We start from the raw sequence: 14,441 nt of genomic DNA on the forward strand, positions 1-14,441 counted from the left end.
TCTCATCTTACATTTGTTCTATATTTATCATACATCGATCCTCATCATTGATGCAAAAGCTATTTCTACAAGAAAAGATTTGACGTAGATTAAACAAAACAAATGATACATTGATGAATGGACAAATCACAAGTTATGACTCTTTTGTTTTCTATTGTAAATAACAAACACAATACAAAAGTCATCAATCACATAGATTATACCTAGTTACGTTTGTTTCGGTGTAAAATATTTTTAAAAAAATATCTTTCGTATTTTTTAGTATTTGGTGCGATCGAAAAGTGATAGTTAAATTGAAAATATTTTTAGTTTTACCAAAAAAGTTTTTTAGTTTAAAAAAATTGTTTCTGTTATTTAATTTCATAAACCATATTTTCGAGTTTGAGCTACTGAATTCTCAAACCAACGGACCACTGCCGAATGTTGCCAGAAGTCCCTGGCCGTATTCCACTGTCGCTCATTTCAAGGAAATCTTTCTTTTTTTTAAAAAAAAAGTAATTTCGTTGAAAATATTTAACTTTGAAACAAATGGAGCATTAATCTATTTAGTATAACTTCCTTTTTTTTTTTTTTTGTTTGAAATACGATTCTCTCAATTTCAAGTGGAATGAAACGGATCTATTTTACCGCAAAGATTTTATTTTGTCATATGTAACAACGTATATGGTATCACATTATTTAAAGACAACATATATATCAATATATATGTAAAATTTAATCTAAAATGTGATCGAAATAAATCCTTTTCATTTTACTTGAAATGAATAAAATATGCCGATCTGTTTGGTATGAACCTCCTATAAATATATATGAAAGGATGTTCTGAAGATTTAAAAACCATAAACATATTAATAGAAAAAAATTGATATAAACTTATTAATTATTATGACTGTGACGTAAAACGTGTTGAATTTTAGTTCATTGTGGAGGTGCACTAAGAGCTGGATTCTATTAGATGACTACTAAAAGAATGTTGGGAGGAATGGATTCACTCGACATGTGAACCTCTTTTATGGTTTAGTCAAACAAAAATAAAAACAAAAACAAAACTAAATATTAAATATAAATATAAATATAAATAATAAAACACCATTGTCCAAAGTCTAAACCGGCGCACGTGCCAACCCGCTAATCATGGCGCGTAAGACAAAAAGCCCTAAAAACCTTACCAACATAACAACTGTAACCCAACCCAACGTTCCCTCCATTTTATCTACGCTTTTTTCTCCCTTTGTAAGACTCTGTCTGCAGACAACTTTATATCTCCTTGGGACCCTCCCTCCCTCCCTCCGTCCACATTTTCCTAATTTCCCAATCACTAAACTCATTATAAAATCCTTTTTTCAACTCATTATCTAATTAAACCAAAACCCAAAATCAAACTATAATAGCAGAACTCACTATTCTTCGTGAGCGAAAAAATCAACGTATATATTTACGTGATTTGATAATATATTTACGTTTACAGGAATGCAATTACCTATTTATCTTAATTGTATGACAATTTACTCAATAATATAAATTAAAAAAATGAAATAAAAAAAAGAGAAGGAGAGAAAATCAAAACTAAAGAGTCATGGCTAAATAGTAGTGTTACTAGTAAACTAGAATTAACAATACGAAATGATTATCCAACTGTAAAGCAAGCGCACATTGGATACTGAAATACACAAACCGAAGATCCATGCGCATTTTGCTTTTCTTCTTCAATTCCTTGTGACCAAACTCTCAAACCAGCAAGACCCAGAAACGCCAACAAACGCACCATGCCTTCAAGACCCTTAGCTCCTCCAGGGCAAAGTTTATTCACAAGAACAAGGGTGTTGTTCTTGGCCCTCACCATCTCGGCTTCCGTAATAATAATCCTCTCAATCCTCTACTTTCTTTATCATATCTGGCAATCCCTTGTGCACAGAGCTAAAACCATTCCCTTTGACTCCAGTGCTCCCCTGAAGCTCCAAAGATACTCGTACAGAGAGCTAAAGCAAGCCACCAATGGCTTTGACACTGCCAACATCATTGGCAAAGGCGGGTCAGGTACGGTGTTTAGAGGAATACTGAAAGATGGAAAACTCATTGCAATCAAGCGGTTGGACGCTCTTTCTTTGCAGACGGAGAGAGAGTTTCAGAATGAGCTGCAGATTCTTGGGGGCCTAAGGTCACCGTTTTTGGTTGCTCTGTTGGGATACTGCGTGGAAAAGAACAAAAGGGTCTTGATTTATGAGTATATTCCCAATAACAGCCTGCAAGAATCGCTTTTTGGAGATGGGTGTTTGAGTTTGAGCTGGGAAAGGAGGTTTGACATAATCTTGGACGTTGCTAGAGCTCTAGAATTCTTGCATGTTGGATGTGATCCGCCAGTGATTCATGGGGACATTAAGCCCAGCAATGTTTTGCTCGATTCGGATTACCGGGCAAGGATTTCCGATTTCGGGTTGTCGAGGATTAAGGTGGAAGGTGAGTTTGGTGTGGATTTGTTTAGCCAGGACTTGGGGAAGAGTCAGGATCTGTGGAAGAGCCAAGAGCTTTCAGGGAATTTGGCTGCGGAGACTCCGGCAATCGGTACCCCGGTGGAGAGTGCTCATGAGGTAGATTTTGCTCTTGCTTTACAGGCTTCTACTTCTTCCAAAAATAGTAGGATATCTTATAATGTTAAAGCTTTGAATATGAATTCTTTGAATTATAATGCTAACATGGCAAGTGAGAGTGATGTTAAGAGTAGTAGTGCGAAGGGGAAGGAAGTTTCGGTTGTAGACATCGGTGGGGATGATTGGAGTAATAGGTTTGTGCCTTATGATGAGGAGTTTTCCAGCATTGATAATAGTAAGGAGTTGAATTTTAATGCTTCTTCGACTGTTGATGAGGAGGTGGATACAAAACAATGGGGAAAGAATTGGTGGTGGAAGCAGGATGGGAGTGGTGAATTGTGTAGTAAGGATTATGTTATGGAATGGATAGGGAGTCAGATTTGCCCATCAACAAATCCTGACTGGGATGAAGAAAAGAAGAGTACTGCTCTTGAGCAAAATAACCTGGATAATTCAACTCCCTTAGATAAATTGGAAGGTGTGACTGAACCCCAATTCCAAGAAAATGAATTTGAAAATCTTGATAAAGGGTATGAGAAGAAAGAGCCGAGGGCCAAAAGAAATCGCAAGAAGAAACAGAGGAAGATGCAAGAGTGGTGGAAGGAAGAGCACCTTGCTGAGATTAGCAGGAAGGGTAGTAAGCTTAAAAATCTTGAAACCAATTGGAGAAGAGGTTTCAAAATGCCACATTTTGGTCTTGGAAGACAGTTTTACTTTAGACGAAAGAACTTAGCGGAGCAAAATCAGAAAGAGTGTGATTTAAATGGGGAGTTCAGTTTTAGAAGGGGATGGAAGAAAAAGAGCACTCGGTCTATTGGCAGTGACATGGGGAGCGGAGATCTTTTTAGTCGAGAGCTCAGCAGTACCACAAGCATGAGAGGGACTTTGTGCTATGTCGCACCAGAATATGGTGGATGTGGGTTCTTAATGGAGAAGGCTGATATTTACAGTCTAGGGGTTTTGATTCTTGTGATTGTTTCTGGTAGAAGGCCATTACATGTTCTTGCTTCCCCTATGAAGCTTGAGAAAGCAAACTTAATAAGCTGGTGTCGGCACTTGGCTCAAGCTGGAAACATCTTAGAACTTGTGGATGAGAGGCTAAAAGATGATTACATTAAGGACCAGGCAAGCTTGTGTATTAACCTGGCACTCGCTTGCTTACAGAAATTGCCGGAGTTGCGGCCGGATATCGGGGAAATCGTTAAGATATTGAAAGGGGAGATGGATCTCCCACCACTCCAACTTGAGTTCTCTCCCTCTCCTTCTTCCAAAATATACAGCAGGGCAAGGAGAAAACACAAGGCAAATGGAGAGTAGCCTTTGGAATGTCATATCGGGGTTCATACTGAGTGTAATATATGGGAGTGGTGATTGGTAGCTGCTATCAGAGAACAGATTCAGGGGGCTGAAGGTGTGTATTATTGTGAGAAATATGTTGTTCTATGTACATTATATTAATGATTTTTCTTTCTTTGCCACTTGGTGAAGCAAATATTGGTGGCTCAAGTACATGTTCTGCCTGTGTTGTGTAACTTCTCCAAGTGCTAATTCCAAATGCTAATTAGGCCTTTATTTAAATTGTGGCTCACTTTCATCTTGCTAACTCATTAAGAGTCTGTTTGGGATTGCGATAAGGAGTTTAAAAAATGCTTTTACTACCTAAAAAGTTGTGTCTTACAAAAAGCTGATAAAGTTCAGTAAAAAATTTCAGAAGTTTTTTTTTTTTTTTTAGAAAAACCTAAAAATGAAGCTTTCTTTAAAAAATCTATTTTTAGTTTTAAAAGCTCTATATCCCGATGTGATTCCAAACATGCTTTAAGCAAGCTTATTATACACGATAGCTGCTACAAGTTGCTTCAAAGTTTTCTTCTCTTCGTCAAAATGCAATCGTAAAATAAAATAAACAGATTTTTTTTTATTTTTTTTTTTTGAACTTTACCCTGGTTCTGGGGAGAAATGGTTCTTCATGTTAACCTTGGAAAAGGTTTTCTTCAAATTTGGAAATTGTCTGGTGCTTTTGTTTGGCGTGAACTGAAGTGCGTGCGTCATTATAGTTGTCATCATTCAGAAGTTACTTCTGTTCGTCTTTCTTTAAGTAAGCTGCCTTCGGCGGTGGTTTTAAGGTCTTCAAGAAACATTCTGGTATATCGCCTTCTGCAATTGTTCATTTTTACTACTCTTTGAGTCTTGGAACATCAAAAGTAGATATTTAACTGAGGGGAACTGTGATATTTTTTCTTTATACTCTTTCCTTTGTGTTAAAGTATTGATTAATGATCAAATTTATTCTTTTCTATTAGCGTAAACTTTTAGAATAAGTGATAATTGGTATCAGAGATCATGAGTTCAAACTTTGACTCTTTCAATTTTCATGTGTTGAGCCTCACCTATTAAAAGCTTTTGAAATAAGTAATAATTTTACATTTTGAAAGAGCAATCTTCTTGTAAAGGAGAGTTCACCAGCAGATTTTTAGCTGGCCCAAATATGAAACTATTGAAAATGCTTCAAAATTTGGCAGTAAATTCATGAACAAAAAAGTCTTCACGAGTATGCAGCAACGAAGATGATATGAGGTGTGTTAGGACAGTTTTCGATATAGTGACGTATGCCCTTGTTGGTGCTTGCTCCAATTGCTACAAAACAATAAATGTAAGCAAATGAGCTTGTCGGCGGTGCCGACTGGATCTTACTCTGATGCTTAAGTCAGCATGTATTTTGAGAATTGAAATATAGCAATGGGCTAGAGTTCTTGAGAGGAATTTCGTCCACCTGTACCTAATGCATTGTATCATTTTTATAGGGTTTCTGGTAGTTAAGTCACTGTCGTTGTTCCACGTTCATATAGTGGTTGAGAGATAATCTCAACTGAACTGCAGTATCTCCAATATTCAAATCCTCATACCTTGGAATTTGAATATTTTTTTTTATGAGCTATTACGATGGATAGTTGTTGTCATCCATCTAATCAATTTATTTGAATGAGATTTGATTGAGTGGGATCCATAATGGGATTTTATCCCCAACAAGGTGCATGCTTCCTAGATCTATTAATTTGTGACGCATTTACTTATAATTTTATTTAACAGCTTGATGTCAAATGGTAAAACTAATATCAGATAAAAGGCTAGTTGTAAGCGACAAACTTTTATGTTCAAGATGCATTTCCTATTCAGGGAAGAACAACCAACGGCTATATATTTGTTGGACAGTTTGATAAATGTTTTGTTATTTAAAAGGTTACTTTTGACGTCATAAGTTGAAAGCTGTAGAAAAAGGTTAGGTCCACCATAAAAATTAAAAACCACAATAATTATTTGAATACAGAGGGTGATTACCTCCCCTTTATTTTCTCCTTTTGGTGTTTCTTTTGACTGGTAGGAACAACACAAGTCATAATTTCGGGCTAAAGCTGCTCACTACTGTAGAATGCATGATCAGGCCACGACTGGCTTGCTTGATGTATGATATAAATTAATGTATATTTTGATAGACAATTCAGCCAGTTTCATTACTGTTGTCTCTTTCTTTTTCTTGAAAGAAATTAATGCAAGGAAAGCAAAATCTTCATCAATAGGCAACATTCGGTCAGCACTTGAAGCCAATCAGCATTCTTTATAGGGAACAACTTCAATTAGGCAGTTTGCCCTCCAACGAGAGATTGACATGTCATTATTAAATAAGAAAAGTAAATATTAATAAAACTTAGCAAAATACTGAATCAAAAATCTCCCTTTTACTATTTTAGTCTTATAATAAAAAACCATCCCAGCCACTAGTTGACGCCGCTGCCACAGCCCACGCCGGAATTGGGGGTGGCTGCCACAGGGCTACACGGCTACTTTCGGTCCATGGGGCAGCCACGTGGCCACCCCCATCCACTGGGGAGTGGCCGCGCGGCTACCCCCAATCCATGGGGCGGCCACGTGGCCACCCCGAGGGGCTGGGGGTGGTTGCGCGGCTGTTTCCGACCTGGAGTAGTGGCGGTGGCAGTGTCTGGGTGGGCGGTGGTTGAAAGTTTTTTTTTTTGTTTTTCAAACTAAAAAAGTAAAAAAAAAAAGGATTAGATTTAAGTGTTTTGCAAACAATTGTTTTTCTTGTTATAAGATGATGTGTCGATCTCTTATTGGTGGCAGAAAACTAGTGCTTTCTGCCATGACTGGACAGTTTGGGCACTTTTCATTATATAGCATCCCCTAAACAACCCAGATTGATGTTGTCAACAATTTATTTTATTTTATTTCAATATCCTATTTACTTGACAGTGCTGCGAAATTATTATGGTTAGTTGGTAATTTAGGGTTCGTTTGGTAAAACTTTTTAGAATGTGCTTGTTAAAATTCCGAGGATCCCTTTGGACCTAGTGTAAGGTTCCAACTATCTTCAACAAGTGACTACGCGCCTCTTTGGTAAAATCGGAAATTTATATCATGAAGAAATATTATTTTGCATTCTTACAGCATACTCACTTAATGGGCGTTTGCAACTTCATAGCAATATATCAACCTACTCTCCTCCTATGGTAGTAGCTAGATAACCTTAGCCACTACCATGGGTCACCACACAGCACCGTGGGACTCCGCTTTAAGTGTAAATACAGAGGAATGTATTCAACAAGAGTATCTCGGCTTAACGCATTATATATATAATGTTGACTATGATTTTTTACACGCACAGTACCTACATTTAATGTGCCTCTGAGCTATGTAGAGACAAGCAAATGTTGATTAATACCCACAAGATTCTTATTGCTAATGTATTGTGTTGATAAAGTGATTGCGCGTTAAGCACAAGAAGGAAGCTGAAAGGAGAACAAATAGTTAAAGAAGTTCACAGGAGGTCCGGCATTACCGTCTCCGATGCTTAAGTTTGAATAGGTAGGAAAGAACAAAGCAAATTGACAGAGGAAGGATGGGTATGAATGCATATTTGGTGAAGGGCCATCTCATCCTTGTATAGGTTTGTCCTTAATTCCTGCCTTTCCCTTACTAAGGTTTGAGAGTCTCTCGCTCAAATATTGTCAAGGGAATTAAATGCTTTTGGGGGCATAAACGATTTCCCTTCCAGGAATATTGGGGGAGGTTTATAACGTGGGAAAATCTGACCTGGTGAGAGGGAGAGTCAGTTGTGGTGCATCTCATCAAGGTATAAGTGCATCCTACTTCTAGCATATGACTAGTCTTGGGTTTGAGCAAAGACTTTGTCTATTCTGATAGGCCGTCAAGTCCTTTAGCAGACAGACCCTTCGGCAGGGAAAGAGAATTTGGCTGCGTTGTGGCCTAAGGAGCTATAGGGTAGATGGGCCTTATAGCTAGGTCCAGTGGGAATGGGTACACCAATAGCCCCAGAATTTTGGAGCCAACTAAGCAATAAGTTTACCCTTGAAAATTCTAGCTAGTGAATGATTTCTCAATAGTTGGGTCTCGTACACCAATACTAATAGCCCCAAACTTCCTTGAGTGACTTGGGCCTGATTCTAATCAAGGTTTCTGCCAGGTTGCAAGTTCCTTTCTCTTCGTCTTCCTTTGATTTGAATCATTTATTGCACTAACGATTCCCTTGATTTTGATGGCGAACTAATGACAAGCTTAATTAAAAATAGAGGTGGGCGTTTGATTGGCAATTCCATATATCCTATAAACAGTTTATCAATATAGAAGAATAAGTTGGTTGGTCTCGCACCGAATTTTAAATAGAGAGAACCTGCCTTTAAAGAAGAAGTTTAAAGAGCCAGATGTGGATGCTATTAGCAGACAAACTTAAAAAGATGATTTTTCAAGAACAAACATATACCTTGACAAAAATGTATAGACCTAAATTGCTCAATGCAACCAAAAATTTAAGCTAGAATGTGAAATCCATGTATTTAAAAAATGGTTAAATACTTTATTATTACATGTGGTTTAATGTGAAATCAAATAAACTTCTTGGTTTTAAAACATGTATCGCATTTGATACCTGTGAACATCTTATAAATGCAGTTGGTCTTTTTGTCCATATTTCGTCCAATAATTTAGTGGTGCGCCACGTCAAATTGATAAGCAATCGTCACGTGTCCCATATGTTACATTATTATTACTTGGGATAACTTCACAAAAAAGTACTGAACTATCACACGTTTTCTACGGAAGGATACCAAACTATCATTTCTCTCGAACCGGGGTATTAAACTATTAAAAACTCTCAAATAAGGGTATTCCGTCAGCTTTAGATGTTAAATCTTGATGGAATACCCAAAATACCCATATTCTTTTTCTAAGAAAAAGAGAAAAAAAAATGCTAGGATTTAGGTGTTGGTCAGAATTTAACGAGATTTGCAAAAATACCTATGTTTGAATCTTTGAGTTTTTTTTTAAAAAAAAAAAATAAATACATGGGTATTTTGAGAATTTTGACATGATTTAACGCCTAAAGCTCATGGAATACCTTATTTGAGGGTTTTTGATAGTTTCATACCCTAGTTCGAGAGAAATAATAGTTTGATATCCTTCCGTCAAAACATGTGATAGTTCAGTACCCTTTTGTGAAGTTATTCCTTACTATTTAAAAACTAAACTAATAATAATAATAATAATAATAATAATAATAATAATAATAATAATAATAATAATAATAATAATAACAGTAACAAAAATGAAAGAAGAAAAAGAAAAAGAAGACAAAATTTTAAGAGGTAGCTCAACCACCCTTTAAGAGGTAGTCGAACCACTCCCACGACCACTCCTCTAGCTGGCTTTGAGTGGCCGAACCACCTTTGGCCATTAAAATTTAGGGGTTCTACAAGCATCTCTAAATGGCTAAATAAGGGTGTAGAAGGCGCCACGACTGTTCAAATATATAATAATAATATGGCATATGAAACACGTGACAGTTATTTATTAATTTAACCTGATACAACGTTAAATTATTGGACGAAATGACCAAATGCATTTTTATAAAATTGCAACCGAGAGTCTGAGAGCATCTGCAATTCATTTTGAAACCGATCGGTCTATTTGAATTCGCGTGAATCGCGTCAAATCACAAAGGTACTGCTAAGGTCCTTTTACCCCTTTGAAAATAAAACAAACGAATAATACACTTCCCTCTCAACTAGACGAGGGACAAAGCCAAGAGCCAAAACCTCCGGCACTACATCCACCCGGATCCAAAACAAATCACAACAAAAGATACAACCAGAACCCCGAACCCCCTCTCCAGAACCACTGAGGCAGCAGAACTCGTTGGGGGATGCTCAACGCCCACAGAAGCCGATGGGGGCGGCGGGAGAGGATGGACAAGTACAGAGACCTTCATTCCATTGTAGCACTGTCCATTCCCGCAAATGAAGTAATACCTCTTCGCCTCATTCAGGGGCACGAAATCTTTGCCGCTGCTCCAGTTCCCCACCGCAAATTCAGTCGTGCAGTTGTCATAGCCGGTTTGGTTTACCTCAAACACATTGTACTGGTTCTTTTGGTACCTAAACGCTGTAGCAAAAAATAAAATTGGGAAAAAAAAAAAAAAAGTGATTAATCTTGCGTGTGTTTGAAATTCATTCCACCAAAGAAAAAGAGAAACAAAAAGTGGGTTTTGAATCTTGAGCCTAGAAACAGATCCGGAATATAAACATGTAGACAGAGGAACAGATAGATAGAGATTAGAGAGAGAGAGAGAAAGATGAGTTACAGATGAGGTCGCCAACGTAGAAGGTGTGGTTATTGGCCCAAAGGGTGTAGTTGATGCCGGGGTTCCAGCCGCGGTTGGCACCGACGATGTGGTCGGTGGCAAGGAGGGGAGAAAGGGTTGAAGCGGCGAAGAAGAGCAAGAGGGAAAAGAAGAGGTGGGTTGAGCTGGACATGGTTGGTGGCTTTTCTTTATTGATTGAGATGAGAGTGAGAACTTCTTGCTTCCTTTTGACTGTGTACTTGATTGAGTCTTGACTATATACATAGAAAGAGGTCCAAGACTGTTCAAAAAAAAAAAAAAGAGGTCCAAGAAAATTTGAAATGGTGGTCCATCTGCAGAGGCAGTGCCACATGCTTATCTGTCAATTAAAGCTTGTTGCAATTTTATAATTGCTAGATTTGAATTAAAGCAGACATCAGAAAATAAAAAATAAAAAAAATCAAATAAGTGCAAGTTTAATAGTAAAGAAAGATTTGATTTTATTCTCTTACACATTTTTTGTCCATCTTTATGTAAGAAATGTGTAAATATACCATCAAATTTATAAAACCATATGTGAATTTCACTTATTTAATAATAGATTTGTAAAAAAATAAAATGTGTAAGAAAATAACACCTTACACTTTTCTTAATAATATATGCCATGTAGAACTCGAAAATGGAACACTCCTTAGTCTATGTTGGAACAATTTGAACTTCAATTTGTTGTATAATCATGGCATTGCTTTTCTGCAAGCATGTTAATGTCTAACTACAGTCTAAGGATAAGAATTCATGTTTGAATTTGTTGGGGGGAAATTATCAATCCTAAACTCGACTGGGCCCACAATTGAATCGGGGGCCTAGCTAGTCGGACCGACCCGACCACGATTAGCTCGGTCAATATCGCCTCGGGTATTTGTCACAATATCAGGTGGCAAAAGCACCTCGAACTCCAAGGACCTCGGAGTAAAATCGTCTTGAAGTACAAGCGTCTTGGGCTTAAAACTCCTCAGGGTATAAAACATCTCGGGATTTTTCTGTACCTTGGTGGAAAACTGTTTCGGGATCCCCGTCCCTCAGATATATTGTCAGAGCATGTCAGACCGACTCGAATATATCTCCTCGGATTCTATAGGAAAATGTTGCAATGCATTCAGGGGACTATATTCAGATTTCACAGATTAATTTCTCTATCCATGATTCTCCATATCATCAAAAGAATCCTATCCCATACCCTTATCCCATAAATTAGGGGATAAGACACCTATTAACATGGAACGGCTAAAGAGTTGGAGTCCTACCCGACTTGAACTCTATTAAGATAAGTCTGAAGCTTGTGCAATCTAGGACTTAGACTCTTAATCCTATTGCACTTAATCACTTCAGTAATTTCAGAACTGTGTGCCTGCTACCTTATGTATAAATTTACACTCTAAATTTTTGAGTTTACGATGCTCTCAGTATTCCCAAAATTGTCCAGTAAAACTGATTTAGGCATCGGAGTAGGTGAGATCAATGAATTACTAGGTGACACATCACCATAACGAAAACTATACCAACAGAATTGCTACGGACAGATATATGAAAAGTTTTGAGTTGTTTAGTCACGTAAATCCCATATGAAGTTGTTTACGGTGTTTATCTAAATTTTTAACAATTCAAACAAATAATTACCGTGAATCTCAATCCAATGACAATGGTAAGGATGGATAGATATAGATGATTAGTGGAACATGGACAGAACTCTTATCCAAATTGTTAGCAATGCTTGTAGTATTCCCATGTGCGAATACTACAAGCATCCGATGGGAATGTCAGGCTGTCAGCCCATTGGGAATGTCGGTCGGCATTCCATGGGTTTCATAATTATCCTCCAATTACATGCATGATGTATAAAGATGTTGGAATGTGCCTCCTCCATACGAGATTTAAGGAGATCCGCAAGCCATATATATATATATTATACATTAAAATAATTTTAATTAAAATTCAATTTTGGTTAATTAAGATAAGATATAGATAACTATTCATCAAACGTTGTGGCATTTAATGGACCAATTCATTAAAAGTTGTCGCTCTTCATGGAACAAAGTGTATAGCTTATACGTCTAATCGTGCACTTTCATGAACTGTTCTTGGTTTCAAAATACAAACCAACGTACCTTCAAAGTTCCCAGCTTTCTTACTAAATGCTTTATAGGTTTTCTCAAAAACTTTAACTTTATCTATTTCCCATTTATCTAAGCCAACACACATACTTACAAAATAAACAAATCTAGCACATAGACTAACCATGAGAAATGAAGTTTAGGATTAGCTTCCTTAACTCAAGGTTGAAGCTTTTAATTAGCTCCTTCAAATCCAACTCCAAGCAAAGCCCCCTCCTTTTTCAAGCCAAAGCGTCTCTTCTCTCCCTCTCTCCCTCTCTAGGGTTGATGGAGGTCGCCCAAATGATGAAGATTAGGGTTTCCTTAGGCTTTTATAGGACTTCTCTTGCATTTTCGAAACGACGTTTTATTTTCGTATGCAAGATTGTTACCGTTCGGACTTCTCTATAGATATTCATAAGTTGGAGTTGTAAATTTGTGTAATAAGAGGGCTACACCATTTTATTTTATTTTTCCGTGGCATAGGAGATCGATCTACATTCTCATTTTACATATTCAGTGAGCACTATGATTTTGCACCATTTAAAAATGTTATTTGGACTACTCTGTAGATATTTATGAAAAATGATTTGAAGTACCGATCAATAGTAATTTTGATGCAGTATTCATATATAATTGATGATGATTTACTCTTGTTGTCACTTATGCTGTCACTAGTTTGAATAGGTTGATCGGTTTTATGGAATTTTCACCTGGATAGATCATCCGAAGTGTGAGCATGGTAGAAGACTGTTGAAGCGGCTGCAAGAGAAACTGGATATTGATGCTGTGAGGTGTGAAACATTGATGGATAAATAAGTTACAAAGTTAAAAGCTAAGATGGAGATTGAAGCACACATCGTCTACTATTGACTTATTCATGGCTATTTTTTACATCTTTTTTAGTTGTGCTTGCTGCTAGTTGTAATGGTGTAGGTAATGCCAATTTAGCATATAAAATGCTACCATGAAAATGTTGTAAGGACTAAAATACAAAAACCTTATGTTTTATAAAAACTTCAATTATTGAAATGATTTTCCTGAAAATATTTTCCAGTATTTGGCTCATACGAAAAAATACCAATGACTAGATTCCATCACTGGCCGGTAGAATTTCAGCCACTTTCACCGAATTCCGGCTACTATTGTTGGATTTTGACGATGAAAGCCAAAATCCAGCGGAAATGGCCAGATTCTAGACAGCTTCGCCGGAGTCTGGCATGGCCGGATTCCGGCCAAACTTACCAGAATCTAGCACATAACAGCTGGATTTTGGTAAGTTAGCCGGAATCTGGCAAATAACAGCCGGATTCCGACCGTACTGACTAAATTTCAACCAGTTTCGCCAGAACCAGGTCATCGGATTCCGACACCAGCCTATTTGTCGGAATCCGGTGGCAGTTGCCAGCGCTAGAATCTAGCAATCAGATACCAAAATTTGAGGACCTTCAGCGGTAAATTCAGGCTACCAACAAACTCCAATGCCTGACGGTTGCAGATTTTCACAAACGTGCCTGCAAGAATGAAGAGTTTAGATCTAGAAAACAATTTACGGTTTTTAAAAGGCTTTCTAGAAATTAAAGAGGCTTTTAAAGTCAAACTGAAAATGATTTCCGTTTACCATCATTTTCAGTTGTACCAAACACCGAAAAATACATAAAATATATTTCATAAAATATTTTACGCCCAAATAAATAGAGCATTATTGTAATATCACTGAAAACCCTAATTTATCAACTTCCACAATAACTCATCAAAATACCAATATTACCACAAATTGCCAATATAACCTATATTATAACTACATATACATATACGAACATTACAACAACACTATATATAATCATTATTTATAGAAAAGGCGGGAGTTTGAATGTTTATACCTCTCGAAGTTTTGCTTTGCGAGCACCTCCTTTCTACTTACTCTAGCACGTTACATCCACACTCAAACTCATAGATTTTTACGTATTCAATCTTTCTCACATTCTTTAACATTTAGAATGAAGAAATACAAAAATGAAAAATTTTACTTCAGTTTGCATCTTTAATAGGCTGATT

At 37.0% G+C, this 14,441-nt stretch overlaps 2 protein-coding genes across 2 annotated transcripts; one reads left to right on the forward strand and one right to left on the reverse strand.

Annotated features, from left to right (window-relative positions):
* The first annotated feature begins 1,626 nt into the window (after nt 1-1,626).
* LOC133864571 (putative receptor-like protein kinase At1g80870) lies at nt 1,627-4,166 on the forward strand. Its single transcript, XM_062300950.1, has one exon. The coding sequence runs from the start codon at nt 1,767-1,769 to the stop codon at nt 3,903-3,905; it is 2,139 nt and encodes a 712-aa protein (XP_062156934.1). The 5' UTR covers nt 1,627-1,766; the 3' UTR covers nt 3,906-4,166.
* A 5,390-nt stretch (nt 4,167-9,556) lies between these two features.
* On the reverse strand, nt 9,557-10,500 carry LOC133864023 (early nodulin-like protein 19). Its single transcript, XM_062300206.1, has 2 exons — nt 10,255-10,500; nt 9,557-10,055 (listed from the first exon to the last, which is right to left on the reverse strand). Exons 1-2 carry the CDS (start codon nt 10,424-10,426, stop codon nt 9,718-9,720), a joined length of 510 nt encoding a protein of 169 aa, XP_062156190.1. The 5' UTR covers nt 10,427-10,500; the 3' UTR covers nt 9,557-9,717.
* Between the last annotated feature and the right edge of the window lie 3,941 nt (nt 10,501-14,441).

This window comes from Alnus glutinosa, chromosome 3 (assembly GCF_958979055.1).
Source record: "Alnus glutinosa chromosome 3, dhAlnGlut1.1, whole genome shotgun sequence".
In the NCBI taxonomy this organism is placed as follows: domain Eukaryota; kingdom Viridiplantae; phylum Streptophyta; class Magnoliopsida; order Fagales; family Betulaceae; genus Alnus; species Alnus glutinosa.